This window comes from Schistocerca gregaria, chromosome 8 (assembly GCF_023897955.1).
Source record: "Schistocerca gregaria isolate iqSchGreg1 chromosome 8, iqSchGreg1.2, whole genome shotgun sequence".
Classification (NCBI taxonomy): domain Eukaryota; kingdom Metazoa; phylum Arthropoda; class Insecta; order Orthoptera; family Acrididae; genus Schistocerca; species Schistocerca gregaria.
Genome location: NC_064927.1, coordinates 71,619,460 through 71,643,310, shown reverse-complemented (window position 1 = coordinate 71,643,310; position 23,851 = coordinate 71,619,460). Strand labels below are relative to the sequence as shown.

The following is a 23,851-nucleotide window of genomic DNA, read 5'->3' as shown; positions in this document are numbered from 1 at the left end:
ATTCCAGAATAGGCCCGCAATTGCAGTTTTGAATGGACTTTTGCCCAGGACAACTGTGCACTGAATTAAACTAAAATAAAAGTGAAAAAGGGTAACATCTCTATTGAGGACTGCTGCATGGAATGTGAAAACAATGAAAAAGAAAGGATGATTAGACAAATGAAGAGAGAAATGGAGAGATATAATACCAGTCAAGGATAATTTTGATCTGGAGAATAATATACAAAGGAACAGAAAGGAAGGAAAGCACAGTTGGAATTCTCTACAGGAAACATATAGGCAATAACGAAACGTTGCTTATTCCAGTTAGCAACAGCGACAGGTTAGTGAAATTAAAGAGTAACCCTGTGGATACAGTGATTATTCAAATTTACATGCCAACATCAAATGCAAACAAATAGGAAGTGGGCAAACGATATGAGCAGATTAAGGAAGTCTATGAAGAAAATGACAAAAAAAAAAACACGGCATTATTGACAACTGGAATACTACATTGGGAAAGGAAAGAAGAAACAACATGGCAGGGGACAATGAATGGGGAAAGACTAATGAACAACATACGGCAAAGTGCAGAAATCACTGAAAAGTTGAATACCATTATAAATTCAATATTTAAAGGATTTAAGATAGAAATGGTAGAAGTGAAAAGGAAAAGGAATAAGAAAGAGTGGATAACATGAAGTATATTGGATAAAATGCACGAGTGCAGGAAGTGGAAAAACGACAATTCAGAAGAAGGCAGAAGACAGTACAGAAAACTGAACAATGAACAATGAAGATTAGCCGATCAACTTGAGAGGAGTTAGAATAATTGGAAAAGAATGAAAAATTGGAAGAAATGTGTAGAACAAAGAAATCTTTAACAAAAAAGGAAGCAAGAAAAATAAGCAAACAAGGAACGTTAAATAAACATGGGAAGAAGACGGTATTTGTAAAAGAGAAGGAAGTTTGGATGAATCATATGTAACAATTATATGGTGCACAGGTGAATAACGTCAGACTGGTTTTGGAAGATGACGGGCAGCAGAATGAAGATATTGAAATGGGAATTGGAGATATTAATTCTGGCACTCTGGGGTAAGAAGGCATTTGGCTGTAACACAATACCATATGAGGCACTGACACCTGAGGTCCAAATTTAACAGTCAGACTGACAGAGGTAGTGAACAGAATTTTACCCCAAGATCTGTTTAAGACCATTCTAGTACCTTAACCTAAAAAGTGAAATGCAAAAGAATGTAAAGGTTACAAAGGTTCTGATGATAGTAGTACTAAGGAGAACTGCAAAAGATAACTGAAAAAGAGCAGTTCAGATACAGAAAGTGTAAATGAAGAAAAGATGCTACATGTTCTCTGAGGATGGGTGGAGAGCAGAATGATACAAATCATCAACTGGGAGCAGGCATCTAAGAGTCAAATGAAGTACTCTGCAGAGAATTTTAAAAGATGCTGGTATAGACTTGAAGGTGGGTTAATTAAGGTGATTTACACAAAACAGGAGCTGACAGAGAATGACATAAAGAAACAGTAGAAACGAGGATTGGAAAGGGTATCAGACTCAACGCTGTCACCGAAGCTGTTCTGTATAAAAGGAGAAGAACAGATAGGTAAAGCCATATATGATGGAAGAGGATCAAGAATACAAAATAGACTTATGAAAAGCAGTGGTGGTGGAATCAGAAGGTGAGCTACAGCAGATGAAGGGTATCGCAAGGAGTGAGGAGTATGGAACCAAGAGAAATACAGGAAACACAGAAGTGATGATGATAAGCAAGGACGTGCTAGTTAACATACTCTTAGGATAGAAAAAAAAGTTAGAACAATCCTTTTTGAATCCACAAAATTTAATGACATGGAATTGAAACTGTACAGAAGAAATAAGGAGGAGGATATCCATGAAAATATAGCATTTGAAAATATAAAGCAGTTACTGACAGAGGAATTCCAACAGAGTTGATGAAAAAAATTTGCTTAATGTTGTGTGTTATACAGCAGTGAATCATGGCCTGTTGAAAAGAAAAAATAAAAATAATTATAAAATTTTGAAATGTGGCTATGGAGAAGAATGCTTAAGATGAAGTTGACTGAAACTGAAGAATTGAGGGAGAAAATAGAACAAGACATAATATTATTGGAAGCTATCACAAAGATGAGGAAATCTTGACTGGGATATAACTTGCATAGGAATTATTTGTAACAAGGAATTATGGAGGGAAACATAGAAGGAATGAGAGGAATAGGTAAGAAGAGAACTGGCATGATTGACAACATTCGAGATGGACAAACATACAAACAGATGGAGGAAGATGCTCAGCAGAGGACACAGTGGAGAGCCTACAATTGAGACCTTTCGTAAGGCATACACTAAAGAAGGAAAATTAACTATTCCAAACATGTCAAGTGTATGAAAACTGTTACTGATGATGAATAAGGAACAACATTCCATTTATTCCTTTATGACAAATACAAAAATATTGTAACAAGATGCTTATGTTCAAGGCCATGAGACAACCTAAATTCATATTAAAACTGGAGATTCTGTACTTGGTAGTTCTTTACATTTTGTAACTTAAAATTGTTTTCTGCAAATTTTCATTTTCCAAATAACAAACTGATTAACATTTTCACATCTATTGTTACAAGCACTACAAAGTGCACAGACCAGTAAATTCTATTCAAATCATGTACATGTAAATAGCTCTGTTTGAAATTAATCTTCAACTGTCCTGTGTTCCTGAAATTTTGTTGTCAAACATACTTTAATATTACCTTCAACTATCCTATGTTCCACAATTGTTGTTAACTTACTTTCACTATTATTTCAGACTGATTACCTCAGATGTTAAGTCCCATAGTGTTCAGAGCCATTTGAGCCACTATTATTTCAAGAATGTTGTTGTTGAATATATCTTTATTTTACCACATTTTGAAAGACAAGGATCAGGAACAACAATGTCATGTACAATTTTTGATGGGATACAATAACTTCCACTTTATTGGCATTTGAACAGTAGTTATTCTAAACTGGTAGTAATGTATGTCACACAATTACCACACAGTTCTTTATTATAATGAAAAACACTTTCTGTTTGATAAAACACACACAATTTCCAGAAGCAGTCAAGTTTACAAATTGACAGAGGGACTTGAATATGAAAAAGTTTCACAACTCACATTAATCACAAGAAAAAGTTTCACAACTCACATTAATCAACAACTTTGGCAGAATTATTAAAAATACAGGCAAGTACAAAATGGAATAATCAAATATGAACTGCTTTACACTTCAAACTAATAACTGTTTTCTGTCCCAAGAAGACAAATATCAATGACTCACTAAACAGGTTCTTAAATGCAGCCAAATACACTTGTGTATATGATGCAACGAAAGGCTTGTATATAATGTCCCCTTTCTCTGTCATGGTTAACAACACTTTACCATCACATATAACAAAATTATTTCCAATTCACACCCACAACACACTGATTTCTTTATATGATGGAAGAGAATCTTTCCATGTGTGTATCCTCTTGTTTATAACCACTCACTTTCTTGATACACTGTTCCGAGGAGCACATGTTACCGTGGTGGAAGAGGTGCACGGTATTTCTTTGTTGACTTCACCTGTGAAAATTAAACATTTCACATTTTAAAAATGAAGCAAAATCCTGAAGAGTCTCTTACATCTTTGTAATTACATAAACTAAATGATCCTGGAATATGTACAACAGTACTTTATATTTACACAGGATGTTCTTTAACTATCTTTAAATGTGTTAATACCAGCACATTTATGAAGAATTATGCAGCATCATTAGCAAAGTTGAACATTCAATTTAAAGTTAAATTTCTGTTCCCAATAAGTATCATGCCACCTAGAGTGATAACATTTTAATGTCATCTTCGAGCACGTAACAGGCCTCATAACACTGTTACAACAAGAGAGAGGAGAGGGGGGAGGAAAACAGAACAACTTTTAATGAGGAGATAACAGGGAAGGTAAGTATACAGGAATAAATGATACAGAGGAGGAGTGGATGTATGAGAAAGAGAGATGTCTCAGCAGACATTATAGTATGTTAAACTCAAATATCCAGAAAGAGTACCTCTGCCCAGCACTGAAACACTTCAACAATGGGTAATTAGTAAGAAGATGACAAACTACAAGACATCACAAAACCATTTTAGCTCTTAATATGTCTTCTCCCTGGGATATAATTGCCACTACACCATTTATTATTTTTGTATGTTTTGGAGGTATGATACTGATGCAAAAAGCCTGACCCTTCAGTACCAGGTGATCCAAAGTGTACTAAAATTCAAGCACACATTCTGTATACTTCATTGTATTTCATTAAGTTATGGGCCTACAAATAACACCACCAGCCCAAATTTACTAATGTGGAAGGTGCTTTATCTTACCTTGCTAAATGTCTTTAATAGCTGTCAATTAGTAACTAACCCAATGTTCCTTTTTTTAAATCCCACAATGCTCTAACTATGCAATCCAAAAGCAAGTGAAATCTTCAACATGTGAAACCACTTTTGCAGGTTGTCACTGGAAACAGGGTCTAACAATTAGTCTAAGCCCACAGTATGGCTTCTGATATTTCAAACAAAGGAAACTTTTTATACATTAGAATTAAATCCTTGTCCTAAACAGTCCTTAACCTCTATGTTGTTTGACTATCTGGCCTCGACTGGGGCATGTGCACATTACTGTATACTTATATTAAAAACAAAGATTCCAAGACTTACGAAGCGGGAAAGTGCCGGTAGATGGCACAATGAATAAAGCACACAACCACACACACAGAATTTGAGCTTTCGCAACCGGCGGCTGCTTCATCAGGAAAGAAGGAAGGAAAAGGAAAGATGAAAGGATGTGGGTTTTAAGGGAGAGGGTAAGGAGTCATTCCAATCCCAGGAACGGAAAGACTTACCTTAGGGGGGAAAAAAGGATAGGTATATACTCGTGCACACACACACACACACACACACACACACACACACACACACACACACACACACACACATCCATCCGTAAATACACAGACACAAGCAGATGTCTACTTGTGTCTGTGTATGTATGGATGGATATGCGTGTGTGTGTGTGTGTGTGTGTGTGTGTGTGTGTGTGTGTGTGTGTGTGTGTGTGTGTGCGCGCGAGTATATACCTATCCTTTTTCCCCCCCTAAGGTAAGTCTTTCCGCTCCCGGGATTGGAATGACTCCTTACCCTCTCCCTTAAAACCCACATCCTTTCATCTTTCCTTTTCCTTCCCTCTTTCCTGACGAAGCAGCCGCCGGTTGCGAAAGCTCAAATTCCGTGTGTGTGTTTGTGTGCTTTATTCATTGTGTTTATCTACCGGTGCTTTCCCGCTTGGTAAGTCTTGGAATCTTTGTTTTTAATATATTTTTCCCATGTGGAAGTTTCTTTCTATTTTATTTACTGTATACTTAAATGCAGTAACACCTTTACACTCAAGTTGCCAGCTGCTGCACTACAATGGCCATAAAAGTGAAGTTATGGCTTTTCAGGCACTTTCTACTGAGCCTCAGTTTTGACGTCATACAAGTATACCCATGTTTTGTCACCTGTTATAATCTTCTTTATAAGTTCTGGATCATTGCAGGATTCATTGAGTAGTTTCTGAGTGATGTCTATGTGACATCATTTTTGGTTGAAATTCAATAATTTTGGATCAAATTTTGCAGCTACACATGTCATGCCCAAAACACCCAAAAAAATTGTTTGGGACAAGCCAAAGAATATGCAGACATCATCAGCAACCTCTCTAAATGGTGATTTGGCAATGTCCTCGAACCATTTTCTTTATTTCTTCCACATTGTCATCAGCAATTGATGTTCTAGGGCATCCACGGCAGTCACTGCCTTCAACATTGTCTTGACCGTCTATGAAACGTTTGTACCACTTGTATACTCTTGTCTTACTCCCAGTAGATTTGCCAAAAAGTTACAGTCAATATTTTAAATGTGATGATGCACTTACTCCATTCTTCAAGCAACTTTAATGCAAATTGTTTGATCCATCTTTTTTGAAAGTAAAAATTCGATGAGGACTTGAAAACATGTATGACCTTTTTGACTGTTAACTATAAACTAAGTATTCAACACAGCTGAAAACACAAACATATATAAGATACATGCATATCAAGATGAATACATTTTGAAAATAGGATTTATAAAGCCTCCAAAATTAAAACAATTGCATTTTTTTTACCACACCTCGTATAGTAAATTTAATTGTATCCCTGTTATTAATGGTTAATGTTTCATTACTGTGAAAAGTTTAGGATGTATGTCTGGTAATTTTCCCAATAAGGTAATGAAAATTATGAATGCTGAAGTATTTACATGCAGTTCATAAAATAAGGAAAAGGCAACCACTCACCTACAGCAGAGTGATGCATGGAGCACAGAAACACACATCAGAAAACATCATTCATGCTAACTTTCGAGCACTAGCCCTTTTTCTACCAAAAGTACTTACTTACACACACACACACACACACACACACACACTCTCTCTCTCTCTCTCTCTCTCTCCCCCCCCCCTCCCTCTCTCTCTTTCTCCTGTGTTCAAAAGCGTGTGCATTTGTTCCATTATTGTTCTACATGCAGCTCACATTAATTTACTAAGGCACTGAATCCATGCAAAACGAGACAATGATAAATAAAGCAAGATTATGCTATTAAGGAACAATGATCAGAGTTCAATGTTCTGTTAAGATTGAGGTCATTAGCAATGGGATTTTACTATATTCAGAAAACTATACATGCACTAATAACAGTGAGTGAGTGAGTGTGTCCCACATGTGAAGTCTGTTCCCATGATTCTGCAAGTGCTATCCACACTAAACTGTAAATACTTATACAACTTTCCCAGTAAGTGAACTGGTTCAAATGGCTCTGAGCACTAGGGGACTTAACTTCTGAGGTCATCAGTCCCCTAGAACTTAGAACTACTTAAACCTAACTAACCTAAGGACATCACACACATCCATGCCCGAGGCAGAATTCGAACCTGCGACCATAGCAGTCGCACGGTTCCAGACTGTAGCGTCTAGAACTGCTCGGCCACCTGACCGGCCAGCAAGTGAACTTCCAAACTTGTTAACTTTTACATATCACCAGAACATAACAGTGTTAACTTTTAACTCTCCACAAAAATAAAAATCCCTGACCAACTGAAATAAGCACTTAATTATATCTAAGAAAGAACCCCTTCATCACCATGTACACACTACTGCAAAGCACTGTCATCTATGGTCTGTCTTTAACATTCTTATCCCATGTCCCCTCCCTCTATCAAATTTGTTATTCCTAGATGACCAATGTTGTGTACTATCAACCTACCAAGTTTTAAGGTCAAGTTATGCCATAAATTTCTTTTCTTCATTGGATTCAGTATCTCTTCATTAGAGATCATCGTATTTTCACAAATTTTCTGTACCCTCCCTCTTAAGAAACCTTCTATTCTCCTCTTGTCTGTACAAATTCACTTCCATATACAGCTGCACTCCAGACATTGTCATAATACAGTTGTAAATCAAATATACAAAGGATTTTATTTAAAAATATTATTTATTGAAAAATAAAAGGCAAATAAAATATTATTTTTCTACATAGTTCCCTCCATTGTAAATATGTTTTTCCCCAGTGAGAAGGAAGTTTCTTCTTTTCTTTTTTTCATCCCAGCATTGAAGAATGCAGCTGGTTGCACCAGGAACCAATTGAGCATGAATCTGCCCACACTCTCACAACTTCAAATTATTGTCCTCCTACAACTTTTTAAAGTGGCCCAAATAAACATAGATTGGAAAGTGATGGGTACGAGCTGTAGGGAGGATGGTCCAGTGTATTACTTCCAATTTAGAGATCTTTAGAGATGCAGCATAGAACCTGGCATTGTCGTGGGGGAGGTTGATCCCTTGAACAAATTGTCCTTGTATTTTAGTGTGACATGCGGACCACACCTGGCCCAAAACCTTGCAGTTGTAAGTGGCACTGATTGTGCATCGCTCATGCAAAAAATCAGTGAGAAAAATAACTTATCGGTTGAAGAAAACATTTGAAAGAACCATGCCAGCTGACAGCCGAGTCTCGACTTTTGTTACGGCTGTCTTCCTTTCCTTCACCATTCCGTACTGGCTCGTCTGGACTCAGGATTGTAGTGGTGGACTGACATTTCATTGCAGGTGATGATGCTGTAAGCCTCTGACATTTCTCAAAATGTCTCAACTTTTGATCTGTGTTTAAAAGACAAGGGATGAACCTGTTACAAACTTTAGCGAACTTTAGGTCATTTGTGATGATCACTTGACAGCTCCTATAACTTATTCCAATCTGTTCTACAACTTCGGGTACACTCACCTATAAATCATCTTCAAGAATGTCTCAAACTGTGCGAATGTTTTCATCTGTAATGCTGGTCTGAGGAAAGTGACTGTGTTCCTGATTCACGTGTTCTTATTCTCATCCTTCCTTGAATTCTTTATGCCACAAACACAGAAGTCCTTGACAATGTTTTGTCCCCCAACTGTGCGGCCAATCTACAAAAAATTACTATTGCTCGAAGTCCTTCACAAGCAAGAAACTGTATAATTAAGCGTTGTGCAACAGAGGAGTGCACATGTTGCTCTGACATCTATTCCTTATCACCCCCTCCAAGCATACTAGCAGCATGAGAGCAGTCATACCAACCGAAGATGCTCAGGAACAAAAACCCAACTTACATCTGATTTAACCTTGACAAGGTATGTGAAACGTTCTCCTCAGAGCTCTTTTTACCATACTGCCGAAATCATTTTCGAAGATTTATGCCCTTTATAATGTAGAATGTTTCTGCAAAGTTTTGACTACCTTGTATTGTATGACTCTTACAATGTGCTTCAATTTGCCTTCAATATCATTAATTTTCTCATTAAATTGTATTTTTACAAAATGTGGCGCAAATAGGCCTCTCTCACTAAATGGCCTTGTTTTTGATGAAGTGTAATCTATCAACTTTATTTAAATAAATATTCAGTTCTTAATAAAACTGTGCATAAGGAACAAAATACTATTGGTCTGATAACAAAAGCTGTGTTCATTAAGAACATAATCAAGAAAAAACAATAGTCACAAAATGAAGAGAGTAATTATCCAGGAATTCATCTGTATGCCTGAAATTCACAAAACCATGCAATTCAGATCTTAAACTACGTTAGTATGTTATATACACACACATGCCAGAACGTTTCCCTGCCTTCTGCTTAGGAACTGCTCCCGTTGAGCCATTTCGACGTGTGTATCCATTTGTATAACTGTAAACAAACATAACCATATTAATGACTGCCAATGTTACTGTAGAAATTTAAAAATCAAACTATGGAAAATACAGGATATAATAATGACAACGATATGGAAAGGATAGAGTGCTACACACCATATAGCGGAGATGTTGAGTTGCATATAGGGACAACAAAAAGACTATTAAACAATAAACTTTTGGCCACGAAAGCCTTCTTCCAAATTAGAAAATGTATGCGCACACAGGTGTGCTTGCACGCACATGTACACATGCACGTATGCACGCACACAAGGCTACTGTCTCTGGCTGCTGAGGCCAGAGGCCTCAGCATCCACAGATAGTGCTGATGTACATACTTTTTTATGTGTGTGTGTGTGTGTGTGTGTGTGTGTGTGTGTGTGTGTGTGTACTTTTGTTGTACCAACCTGCGATTCAACATATCCTCTATGTAGTGAGTATCAACCTATCCTTTCCATAATATTGTCAGAAATTTAAAAATTACGAATAAGGGTTAGGAAGAGCCTTACTTTGTGCGAGTATTCAAAAGACTTGATGACAAGTCATTTCCTGACCTCTCACTTACAGAAGCCATAGAGTACGCTGAAATTATAAGAAGAAACGAGAGAAAATAAGTCACCTTGTCAAATAACTTGTCGTATGGCAGTACATTATATTAAAAAACAGGTGGAGATGCACTCTCCAGCAATCTTGAAAGGAAAAACATACTCACGTTCTGAAGATATATTATTCATTGGTCTTCGAAGAGCTGCTCGTACTTCCATGAGGTACGGGTTTCTATCATCCAATTCTCCACTTGAAGTTGGTGAAGTTTGTCGTCTTGGTGGGAAAAGTCTGTGCTCACTGGACTGATTCAAGAACTTTTTCGTACCTATATTTGAAGATGATGTTCCTGGTCTGAGATGATTTACAAACATAGTGTCACCGGACAAGAAGGATGATTCACAGATGTCCTGGAGAAAAAAAAATACCTTGTTACAGGCATGAAGTTTGTGGGAGAAAAAGACTTTTCATTATGTAATTAAAGTGAAACACACAAACCTGATGCTGAAGAAGTGCATGCGGTGGGAAAAGAGCTCCACAAAACTCACAAGGAAGCCCATCATCCTGAGGTTCTGGCATCTTTCTATTTTTAGGTACTGATGTTGCCTGAGACAAATACGTTGTCAGCTGTGGCTCGCAACCAGTCTGTAAAATAGGTGATAACATACAAATTTATGTAAATAATTCTGCCTAAAAGGGCAACAATTTTAGTAATTGAATGTGAGATCCTATGTTTGTCTACAACAACATCACAGTAAGTTAGCTATTTATCATTCGAAGTACAATCATTCAGGACGATATATATCTTTTGTCATTGAAGTACATGCAAACTGTATATCACAAATTTTCAACACTAACAATTTTTGAATCAAAGTCAGGTGTTCCTTCCAGTAATACTAAGCTTCAATGCCTATACAATGCCTGTCCCATTTTCTATCTGCATGATCCCTATAAAATATTATCATTATAAAAGCTTTTTAAAGCAATGTGTTCACTTGTAAATTTGTATACTCCTTCTTCAACTCTATGCTGTTGTAGTAACATTCAGTTTCTGTTGATAGTAAAAATGTCTGTTGCTCTGCATATAACTGGAGTTAGAGGTTTCCTTAGGCATTGTATTTCCTGGACTGTTTCAAGGTCTTTTAGTCTACAGCACCATCACATACTTATGCAACTGTGACACATATATGTATTTCAGATAATCTATAGATGAATCTAACTGACATTATCAACATCATCGGGAATTTCTTATTCTGTCCCTCCTCATCAGTCTACTGTGCTTCTGTGAAATTTCATTTCATGCACCTATATCATATTTAAACAATTTTTTCCTCCTTCAGTGCCCACATTTCTGAAGCACAGGGCTAATATGATCAACATATTATTCCTTTGGTCTTCTGTGTTACATCTTTATTCCACAACAAGTTCCTGACAATTCTAAGGAATTCTTGCTGCTGCCGCTTGGCTCCCTCTCACATTGACTTTCTTAACATTTCTTCCATTTGTTCCCACTACACTTTCTGACATATCTGAAGCTGTCAACTGCATGAGCATAAGACCTGGAGTCACCCTCTTCCTGATCACTATCATGAGGTGCTTTACCCTCACTTAAAATTTGTACCATATAATTCAACCGCTCTGCCCATGAACCTAACTCCTTTTGGAACTTCACCTTCCTTATTCTTCAGATCATTCGGCAATCAGCAAAGGCCATTAACTCTCATTATCCTCTGTAACTCACTAACACCTTGTGGATAACATTACCCATAACAACCACAAAATTTAAGGATGACAGTACACTTCCCTTCAAATATAGCTGACATTATAAAATTTAAAAAAAAATCGAAGATAACTGTGGTTAGGACACACAACAGCTGGTGATCAGTACCCACACTGTCTAGCTGTAAAAAAAATCTCCTCACAAACAGACTACAGAAAGTATCTTCTCTGGTTCAGAGGAACTTTGTACATCCAGCCTCTCTTCAGATAATTTCTTGCAATAAGAAAATGTCTGAAATCCTAAAGCACTTGCTCAACAATGCTAGACTTTTCTTAAGTAGGGTTCCTAACTGTACATCAACAATCTTACTGCCTTATTTCATGTCATTTCATGGTTGCAGTTGTCAAAAATGCGGTTGTGTTTTGTTATGGAAGACAAACTTGTATCCACAGTGACATAAATTGAAGCTGCAAGAGATTGTCTGGGCTAGATTCAGTATAATGGGCAGGCATAAAGTTACAATTAGGTCCTTCTATTGACTACCAGACTGATTCTCAGATGTAAAGAGAGAGAGAGAGAGAGAGAGAGAGAGAGAGAGAGAGAGAGAGAGAGGAGGAGGAGGAGAAGAAGAAGAAGAGGAGCTAACAAGTACATGCATTTGAATCCATACTCTCATAACTGGAAAACATTTTAATCGCCCAAATATTAACACGAACAATTACAGTTTTGTGAATTGTGTGGGTAACAAGACATCCCGTGAGACACTATATTATGCCTTCTCTGAAAATTACCTCAGACAGTTCGGAAGCATACTCACATTGGAAAATGTTAAAACTTACACTAACAAAAAGGCTCTTTGAGAATTCCAGAATGAAGGTTGTATCAGTGAACATGAGGCAGTTGCAGCAACAGTGATTACTACAAGTACACAGCTAAAATAAGTACAAAGAATTACATATCTTTAGTATCCAAGATGGAGAGGCAGTTGTGTTATATCTGAAATAAGAACTCATAACATTTATCCCTGGGCAGATAGATACAGAAGAATGATATTTCACTGAAAAAATACGGCAACCAGCCACTTTTTAATGCGTTTTTTTATTTACGCCAATATGCATTTCGGGTTTGCACCCATCTTCAGCTGGCAAATTACATGGATCTTCAGTTACTACAGTAGTACAACCTCGACAGCAGTTTGGATGCTGCAGCAGGCCTGTGCAGAAGCAATGACTCCAATCATTTACTTCAATTTCGCGAGTTTAAAGTCACACACTATCAGCTGTTCATTTTACTTACATTCTCCTCTCCTTGTTTTTTCCTGGCTTTTCTTCTTTCTTGCAACAACACAAACACTTTTTATCACTATTTTGCACACGCGCACTGCGTTATCCGCCATGTTGTTGACTGACAGTTTTTGTTTACATACAAATCTATGGACAGAGTTATATTTTTACGAAAGTTTTGAAGTTCTAAGATAAGCTATTGTTTTCTAAATATTGACTTGGCTGATAGAAGTATTCTAACATAACACATTTATACAAAGCAGTAATTCATGCATTTACAATATAACAAAGATAGAATTAAGATATTAGAATTAAGATTTTTATGTTTTATATTATTACATGCATTTGCTGGGTTTATAATAGATTATGTTATTTCTTGATTGTGCTTAGTAAGTGGTTTGATAAGTGGAGTGTGGAAGTTTTTTAGAAATATTCGGTTTGGCAGCTCTGTTTGGTCGTTAAGTATGTCAGAAGGGGATGCATGTTTATGTGAATAAATTTCGATTTCTTCTAGGAGGTTCATTCTTTTTCCTTTGTTGGCTAAGTGGAGAACTTGTAGGTTATGGGATATGTCTGTTACTTGATGTTCTTCTTCTGCTACATGTTGGGCGAATGTGGATTTATTTAAGTTTTTTAAACGAAGAGCATCCATGTGTTCTCGAAACTGTATGCTGAAGTTTTTCTCCCTGTTTGGCCTATGTATGTTTTTGGACATGAGTTGCAGTTAAGTTTGTATATTCCTGATTGATTGTACGGTTTGGTATTATTTTTAATGTTATGGATAGCTTTGTCCTTTATTTTGTTATTTGTATAGTAGCTGATTTTGATATCTGTTCCTCGGTACAAGTTTGCTATTTTATATGACAGCTTTCCTACAAATGGCAGGCATACATATTTTTCATTTGGCTGTGCTGTGGTATTCTTTAATGTAGTTTTGTTATTGTGTTTGTTTATGTGGGGATTTATCTTAGAGTTTAGTTCATCCAAAATTAATAGACGAACTAAACTCTAAGATAAATTCCCACATTCTTAAAATATTGTTCAAGTGTGCGAAACCCACACGTACTAGTGGGGGATTTTGAGGTATTCAAAGAAAGCTACCAAGAATAGCTAAAATTTTGTTTGACTCTTGTCAGAGAGTCACATAAATATTGTAAAATCTGAATGGCAGACACTCGGAGACAGGCAGAAATTATCCTGTGAAAATCTATTTTAAAAGTTTTGTGAACAGTATTAAATGAACAATCTACAAGTATTCTCCACCCACAACGTACTACTCCCATAGTGGCCACAGAGAAGAGATCAGACTAATTACAGCACACACAGAGGCAATTAAGGAATCATTCTTCCTGTATTCTACAAACTATTGGTACGAGAAGACACCCTCTGGTATGCACTTCACAGTGGTTTGCTGGGTATGTATGAAAATGTAGATATGACCTGTGAAGTCAAATCTCAATATCAGACTTTTCTGTCTGCCTTGACACAGACATTTCCTCATTTACAGAGAATAGTGATATGAAGGATACACTTATGTACTAATTATTAATGTGAACAGACGTCTGATAATAATTTATATACACAATGTGGCAAATACCAATACAATGTTCGCATAGTATAGTGCCTGATTCTGTCTGTGTACATCACATGTGATGACATATTATTCTGGGATATTTTACATCGTTGTTCAATTGTATTGTACAACAAAGCACCTTGCTCACATAAATTATGAGAATGTATCCCGCCTTTTGGCAGCTGTACACTAATCAACGTATATTCTTTTGATCTGAAAATGGCTTGTATGTGTGTCTAAACTAGTTATCAAATAAAATAAATTGCATCTTGACTTATCAAAGATTTCTCTGAATCCGCCTCTTCAATTACGCCAATTTCAGTGTTCATTTTACATTTCTTATGGACTGAATATTCCAAAATAATTGCAATGAAGGAAAGTAGCCATAAAGTTAGTCAAATCAAAGCATAGTCTATTGCGAGACTGCTTAAATCACACAAAATAGGAGTTGCCCAACTTGCTGTAATACTACTACTAATATGGACATCATTTTTTTTTCTATACTCTTTTGTATGCATAATGTACATATGAAATATACAAATGCTTATCCAAGTTGTATTTTTCAAAAATACTGTTGTTGTTGTCTTCAGTCCTGAGACTGGTTTGATGCAGCTCTCCCTGCTACTCTATCCTGTTCTAGCTTCTTCATCTCCCAGTACCTACTGCAACCTACATCCTTCTGAATACCTTTAGTGTATTCATCTCTTGGTCTCCCTCTACGATTTTTACCCTCCACGCAGCCCTCCAATACCAAATTGGTGATCCCTTGATGCCTCAGAACATGTCCTACCAACCAATCCCTTCTTCTGGTCAAGTTGTGCTACAAACTTCTCTTCTCCCCAATCCTATTCAATAATTCCTCATTAGTTATGTGATCTACCCATCTAATCTACAGCACTCTTCTGTAGCACCACATTTTGAAAGCTTCTATTCTCTTCTTGTCCAAACTATTTATCGTCCATGTTTCACTTCCATACATGGCTACACTCCATACAAATACTTTCAGAAATGACTTCCTGGCACTTAAATCTATACTCCATGTTAACAAATTTCTCTTCTTCAGAAACACTTTCCTTGCCATCGCCAGTCTACATTTCATATCCTCTATACTTCGACCATCATCAGTTATTTTGCTCCCCAAATAGCAAAACTCCTTTACTACTTTAAGTGTCTCATTTCCTAATCTAATTCCCTCAGCATCACTCAACTTAATTCAACTACATTCCATTATCCTCGTTTTGCTTTTGTTGATGTTCATCTTATATCCTTCTTTCAAGAAACTGTCCATTCCATTCAACTGCTCTTCCAAGTCCTTTGCTGTCTCTGACAGAATTACAATGTCATTGGCAAATCTCAAAGTTTTTATTTCTTCTCCGTGGACTTTAATACCTATTCCGAATTTTTCTTTTGTTTCCTTCACTGCTTGTTCAATATACAGATTGAATAACATCGGGGAGAGACTACAACCCTGTCTTACTCCCTTCCCGACCACTGCTTCCGTTTCTTACCCCTCGACTCTTATAACTGACATCTGGTTTCTGTATAAATTGTAAATAGCCTTTCGCTCCCTGTATTTTACCCCTGCCACCTTCAGAATTTGAAAGAGAGTATTCCAGTCAACATTGTCCAAAGCTTTCTCTAAGTCCACAAATGCTAGAAACATAGGTTTGCCTTTCCTTAATCTTTCTTCTAAGATAAGTCGTAGGGTCAGTATTGCCTCACGTGTTCCAGTGTTTCTACGGAATCCAAACTGATCTTCCCCGAGGTCGGCTTCTACTAGTTTTTCCATTCGACTGTAAAGAATTCGTGTTAGTATTTTGCAACTGTGGCTAATTAAACCGATTGTTCGGTAATTTTCACATCTGTCAACACCTGCTTTCTTTGCGATTGGAATTATTATATTCTTCTTGAAGTCTGAGGATATTTTGCCTGTTTCATACATCTTGCTCACCAGATGGTAGAGTTTTGTCAGGACTGGCTCTCCCAAGGCCGTCAGTAGTTCCAATGGAATGTTGTCTACTCCGGGGGCCTTGTTTCGACTCAGGTCTTTCAGTGCTCTGTCAAACTCTTCCCGCAGTATTGTATCTCCCATTTCATCTTCATCTACATCCTCTTCCATTTCCATAATATTGTCCTCAAGTGCATCGCCCTTGTTTCGACCCTCTATATACTCCTTCCACCTTTCTGCTTTCCCTTCTTTGCTGAGAACTGGGTTTCCATCAAAGCTCTTGATATTCATGCAAGTGGTTCTCCTTTCTCCAAAGGTCTCTTTAATTTTCCTGTAGGCAGTATCTATCTTAGCCCTAGTGAGATAAGCCTCTACATCCTTACATTTGTTATCTAGCCATCCCTGCTTAGCCATTTTGCACTTCCTGTCGATCTCATTTTTGAGACGTTTTTATTCCTTTTTGCCTGCTTCATTTACTGCATTTTTATATTTTCTCCTTTCATCAATTAAATTCAATATTTCTTCTGTTGCCCAAGGATTTCTACTAGCCCTCGTCTTTTTACCTACTTGATCCTCTGCTGCCTTCACTACTTCATCCCTCAAAGCTACCCATTCTTCTTCTACTGTATTTCTTTCCTCCATTCGTGTCAATTGTTCCCTTATGCTCTCCCTGAAACTCTGTACATCCTCTGGTTCTTTCAGTTTATCCAGGTCCCATCTCCTTAATTTTCCACATTTTTGCAGTTTCTTCAGTTTTAATCTACAGGTCATAACCAATAGATTGTGGTCAGGGTCCACATCTGCCCCTGGAAATGTCTTACAATTTAAAATCTGGTTCCTAAATCTCTGTCTTACCATTATATAATCTATCTGATACCTTTTAGTATCTCCATGGTTCTTCCATGTATACAACCTTCTTTTATGATTCTTAAACCAAGTGTTAGCTATGATTAAGTTATGCGCTGTGCAAAATTCAACCAGGCAGCATCCTCTTTCATTTCTTAGCCCCAATCCATATTCACCTGTTACTCAGTGTATAATTTACAGGCTACTAATAACAGTATAAATACATCATAAACAAACATTAAATTTAAAGAAATATTCAAAATTTACATTTTCTTACACCCATGTGCATATCAAAATTTGGCTCTGCAAATAGTTGTTTTATAAATGATCTATCTTACCTTAGAGCACTTATCCTTTCTCCACTAAAGAACATCTTATCTTTTCTGAAAACTGAGTAATTAAAAAGTTAAATTGTTGGTTTTCAGAATGTTTGAATCTTTGAATGTAATTTTTCAAAAATTCATCATCACTGTCTTATAGCCTTAATTTCTCTGTTGCCAAGATGTCTAAAGTTACTACTGTACTGTATTAGTCAAAATAAGATATTAATTAGGAAATCTGAATTTCAAGAACCCAGGGACAAAAGTGCATACTGAATATTCTGATTCATAAAAATACTACATATTATTTATGACATTTGAGAAATACTTTCAATGTGCACCACATGCATGGTTCAGTCAGTAGCTGCCTCCATATCACACCTACCAACACCATCCACTTCAACAGCTACCACTCATTACACATCGATGAGTCGTTTCCAGATAGCTCAGCCAGCCATCGATATCATATGTGCAGTGACGAGCTGCCTCTCTGCTAATTTGTCGAGAGTCACGTCGAAGTCTTCACAGACGAAAATTACCCTCTCATCTTGCACATAAACAGATCTCCCATATTTTGTTTCCCTAGTCACCTACCCCACCACTCCCCATTTACCCACTGGCTGGCAACAAGGATGTGTCTTATGATTCAATATCACCCAGGAATTGAGCAACTGAATCATGTTCTCTGCAGGGGTTTTGACTATTGCACTGCCCACCCAATCTATATAATATCTGTACCTGTCCCTAGTTCAACCTTGCTCCCTGCCTCTTGCACTACAGTTCAAATCTCTATAGAAGACCTAGTATCGAGAGCTCTCCCATAAATCCTTCCACTACCATCTACTCCATTTCTGTCAAAGCCATCAAAGGCAGGGTCACAATGTCCAACTTGCTTCAATCACAGTGGTATTCTACATGAACATGCTATCTGTCTACAAGAATGGGCACAGATGAACTGTGGACGAGAGACAGGAAGACCTCTCACTTGCTAAGTATGCTGTGGACAAACAGTGTGCTCAACTTCAATCGGTGCTTCGCAGTGCATGTCATCTGGATCCTCCCACCAATAACATGTTTTCTGAACTGTGAACATGGAAACACTCTCTGCAACATATCGTTCCTTCCCGTGATAATCCCACCCCCCACACGCCCATCTCCCCTCTGTCCTCCAACTGCCTTTATCACCTTTCTCACTTCCACTCAAGTCCTGCACATGCCTTCTATTTCTCCAAGACACGCACACAGTGCTTTCCCTTCTCAGCCAGACAGACTTACTGCACACATTTTGTGCTGGCGTAGGCTGCTCAACCAATCCCACTGGCATGTACTTGGTCAGCGCAGGACAATAACATATGTTACGGATTGCTTGCAAGACTGTCTGCGTGTCTGCTGTTCGCCTACCCATGTGCACCTGTGTTCTTGCCCACTCTGCTAACCTCAGGTGGGCATATGAGCTGGAAAAATTTACATGAAAGACTAGCAGAATGTACTTAGTCAATCTGTGTCCAGTATTCTGAAACTAAATTTAAGTTTCCTTTCAGTGATATATGAAGAGCCAGGATGGTATAGTCACCACTGAGCTAAAGTCATCTACAGTCAGTTGTATAAGTTCATGACATAAAAGCTCATAATTGAGGATAAGATAATAGATGTGTATAAGAGTGAAAATCTGTTTTGGTGGTATTGTGTAAAGATATTTAACTTCAGTCAAAGCACCAAGTCATGATCGACTGCATACCATGAGAACAAGGAGACTGCTTTACAAAGAAACTCTGAACTCGTGTAGTAATGTGAGGAAACAACATGTAAGTCAAATGCAAAACCCTAATTAGAAACTTTTAATTGATACACACTGGTCGTCTTACACTCTTAGTAACAGGCTTGCCAGCCACAAGCACATAACACACCTTATGCACAGCAGCAAGGAGCCAGATATCAAATCTGCAACACGAGTGTTGTGGAGCTCAACTATGATGATACACATGTAGTTGAACATCTTATAAGTGGACCAAGTATATTTCATGGGAGTAGCTTTGACTTCACAATCATTGTACCATAGGTTCTAGTGGAATTCACTCGTTAACACTTACCACCTAGAAATATTACAAAACTATAGTCTCAGTAAACATTAGTTGGTTAAATGCTGGTAATATAGATACATATGTAACTAACATAACAAAAACCTGAATGAGTCCTTCTCTACATAAAATGTGTCATAGAGCAGAACAACAGAGCTCAAAATGTACAATACATTCAGTGCCTAAATTTAATAAGTGATCACTATAGTTTCCAGATCTGAGAAAAACTTCTTGCTGTAACATTATGAACTAGTCTTTTGCTTTCAATTCTGCCATTCTTTCACTTCTCACCATTTGGCTCGGGTATTTCTAGTTTTTAGATCAAAGATACGCATTCCTTAACTGGTAAAGTACTGTCTAAGAAATAGAAAGAAACAGAATTCCCAATAGATCCCCATATCCTGTCCTGCACACAGCTGTATACAGTAGCTTTCTCATCCAGTCATCTACTTCCCAGGTATTTGTTGGGTGATGTACATCTACGTACATATTTCTCTTCAAACTACTATGTGGGCATAAAGTTTTACGTGTGTTAGCTGGCACATACATCACCATTAATGGCAGTGTAACGTGTCACAGGTAAATTTGTCACTGTTGTTGTTGTTGTTGTTGTTGTTGTGGTCTTCACTCCAGAGACTAGTTTGATGCAGCTCTCCATGCTACTTTATCCCATGCAAGCTTCTGGATCTCCGAGGAACTACTGCAACCTACATCCTTCTGAATGTGCTTAGTGTATTCATCTCGGTCTCCCTCAACAATTTTTACCCTCCATGACGCCCTCCAGTACTAAACTGATGATCCCTTGATGCCTCAGAACATGTCCTATCAACTGATCACTTCTTCTAGTCAAGTTGTGCCACAAATTCCTCTTCTCCTCAATTCTGTTCAGTACTTCCTCATTAGTTATGTGTTCTACCCATATAATCCTCAGCATTCTTCTGTAGCACTAAATTTCGAAACCTTCTATTCTCTTCTTGTCTAAACTATTTATTGCCTATGTTTCACTTCCATACATAGCTACACTCCATACAAATATTTTCAGAAAAGACTTCCTGACACTTCAATCTATACTCGAGGTTAAGAAATTTCTCTTCTTCAGAAACGCTACCCTCGCCATTGCAGTCTACATTTCATATCCTCTCTACTTCGACCGTCACCAGTTATTTTACTCCCCGAATAGCAAAACTCTTTTACTACTTTCAGTTTCTCATTTCCTAATCTAATTCCCTCAGCTGACCTGACTTAATTCGACTACATTCCATTTTGCTTTTGTTGATGTTCATCTTATATCCTCCTTTCAAACACTGTCCATTCCGTTCAACTGCTCTTCAAAGTCCTTTGCTGTCTCTGACAGAATTACAAAGTCATCAGCGAACCTCAAAGTTTTTATTTCTTCTCCATGGATTTTAATTCCAACTCCAAATTTTTCTTTTGTTTCTTTTGTAGCTTGCTCAATATACAGATTGAATAACATTCGGGATAGGCTACAACACTGTCTCACTCCCTTCCCAACCATTGCTTCTCTTTCACGCCCCTCTACTCTTATAATTGCCATCTGGTTTCTGTACAAATTGTAAATAGCCTTTTGCTCCCTGTATTTTACCCCTGCCACCTTTAGAATTTGAAAGAGAGTATTCCTGTCAACATTGTCAAAAGCTTTCTCTAAGTCTACAAATACTAGAAACATAGGTTTGCCTTTCTTTCATCTATCTTCTCTAACAACCCTACCACAACAAAGGTCACAATTTAATAATGATTGTGGTGTTGCTCACGCTGCTAAATACTGCCTTTTTGGGCAACAACTAAGTTATTGTGTGGCAGGTGTCATTAGAGCACAGTTAATAAAGTCATTTCATGAAATAATGGATAAACTACGCACTCATCTTTTCGTGTTTCCCACACTGGTCTCATTGTAAAATCATGGCTCAATCGTCGAAAATCTAGGTGATGATTCCAAGCTCGGATGCAAAGAGGCCTAGGTTTTATACTGTGATATTCAAAAGTTTTATAGATGTGTTTCACAAACCATTCTTGAAGATTACACTTTTGCAGAACAATGGTGATGTAAAAAAGTGATCAGCACTCCGAATTTTAGTTACACTTCTTTATTTTTACTTTTGTTGCAATAGCACGTAACACACAAAACATTACTTCGCAATACAAAACGTACTTCAAAAACTCTCCCTCACTGTTAAAGTTCACATTTTATAAGCTGACTACAAAATGCGTCTTACCCACATGATGTCCAAGACTTGACTTTTTCAAGGTATGACTCTCTCACTAACTAATAACTGCTTACGCGCCCAAAAATCAGAGTTACAAGTATGTAAAAGATCATAGTGACAAAAGAAAGAATACACATAAGAATAATATCATTGCAATACAAACATATCGATGTATCAAAATACCCCTACTTTAATGAAATCAAATCTCAATAAGGTCTCAGAAACATGTTAACTACTTTACAGAAACACAGTAGAATATTGCTGATATCGAGAGGTTCAGATGAGCTGCCGTAATGGTTACGTAATTCAAGTACCATTACACTTCTAAGATAAGTCATATGGTCAGTACTGCCTCGCATGTTCCAACATTTCTACGGAATCCAAACTGATCTTCCCCGAGGTAGGCTTCTACCAGTTTTCCCATTCGTCTGTACAGAATTCGTGTTAGTGTTTTGCAACCGTGACTTATTAATCTGATAGTTCGCTAATTTTCAACACCTGCTGTCTTTGAGATTGGAATTATTATATTCTTCTTGAAGTCTGGGAGTATTTCACATGTCTCATACATCTTGCTCACCACATGGAAGAGTTTTGTCAGAGCTGGCTCTCTCAAGACGATCAGTAGTTCTAATGGAGTGTTGTCTACTCCCGGGGCCTTGTTTCAACTTGGGTCTTTTAGTGCTCTGTCAAATTCTTCATGCAGTATCGTGTCTCCCAATTCATCTTCAACATCCTCTTCCATTTCCATAATATTGCCCTAAGTACAGTGCCCTCGTATAGACACTCTATATACTCCTTCCACCTTTCTATTTCACTTCTTTACTCAGAACTGGTTTTCCATCCGAGCTCTTGATATTCATAAAAGTCGTTCTCTCTTCTCCTAACACCCCTTTAATCTTCATGTAGGCAGTATCTATCTTAGCCCTAGTGATATATACCTCTACATCCTTACAGTTGTCCTGTAGCCATTCCTGCCAAGCTCTTTTGCATTTCCTGCCTATCTGATTTTTGAGACGTTTATATTCCTTTTTGCCTGCTTCATTTGCTGAATTCTTATATTTTCTCTTTTCATCAATTAAATTTCGTGTCCCTTCTGTTACCCCGAGGATTTCTACTAGCCCTCATCTTTTTAACCACTTGATCCTCTGCTGCCTTCACTATTTCATCTCTCAACACTACCCATTCTTCTTCTACTGTATTTCTTTCCCCCGTTCTTGTCAGTTGTTCCCTAATGCTCTCTCTGAAACACACTACAACCTCTGGTTCTTGCAGTTTATCCAGATCACATCTTTTTAAATTCCCACCTTTCAGCAGTTTCTTCAGTTTTAATCTACAGTTCATAACCAACAGGTTGTGGTCAGAGTCCATATCTGACCCTGGAAATTTCTTACAATTTAAAACCCGGCTCCGGTTTATCATTACTGACACATTATCACTCAACTGATTAGCCAAAAATCCCAAATGGCTGATATAGCGCTATATCAGAAAGGATGCTTCTAAAACCGGAAAAGTACCAATGCATGGCAGTTCCATTTCTTCTGCAACTATCAGAATACAGCACATTACATACTGTGGGCACAATGTTGAGGCAGTCGGTTACAGGTGTGAACTACCTAGAACTCGGGCCACCTGAGAGGAGAGGATCAGTGCAGGGAAACAAACCCACCTACTCAATTAGGGGACTGGCAGCCTACACATGTAGTTTACACTTCTACAAAAGCTGAGCTGAGGAGGGGTCATAGGTATCACCAGCCCCTTCTGTTGTGAAAACTGTACTGAAACCCAATGAAGGACCAGGATTAGTCTCTTCATTCATTTCAAAATAAGAAAGAAAACAATGAGTTATGCATAAGCTGATTCAAGGTGTTCGTTCGTAAATCTACCATGCAACTGCTTCCTTAAGTTGGCAGTGTCACATATGTGGTACTTTAGGTCTGACCTCAAGCAGTATCTTATGCCGCCCTAGCTCAGAACTTGCCG

The 23,851-nt window shown here is 37.6% G+C and overlaps 1 protein-coding gene across 3 annotated transcripts in view; it reads right to left on the bottom strand.

Annotated features, from left to right (window-relative positions):
* Positions 1 to 2,960: 2,960 nt before the first annotated feature.
* LOC126284473 (TRAF-type zinc finger domain-containing protein 1-like) overlaps positions 2,961 to 23,851 on the bottom strand; it is a 79,363-nt gene continuing 58,472 nt past the window's right edge. The window contains exons 6-10 of one of the 3 annotated variants that reach the window (XM_049983426.1): positions 10,377 to 10,523; positions 10,048 to 10,288; positions 9,845 to 9,917; positions 9,273 to 9,330; positions 2,961 to 3,625 (exon numbers count right to left, since the gene is read on the bottom strand). In XM_049983426.1, the coding sequence (XP_049839383.1) occupies positions 3,581 to 3,625; positions 9,273 to 9,330; positions 9,845 to 9,917; positions 10,048 to 10,288; positions 10,377 to 10,523 (564 nt within the window). In that variant the 3' untranslated portion in view covers positions 2,961 to 3,580. Of the gene's footprint in view, positions 3,626 to 9,250; positions 9,331 to 9,844; positions 9,918 to 10,047; positions 10,289 to 10,376; positions 10,524 to 23,851 lie in introns of all 3 variants that reach the window. The other 2 variants (XM_049983427.1, XM_049983428.1) reach the window with 2 other exon arrangements.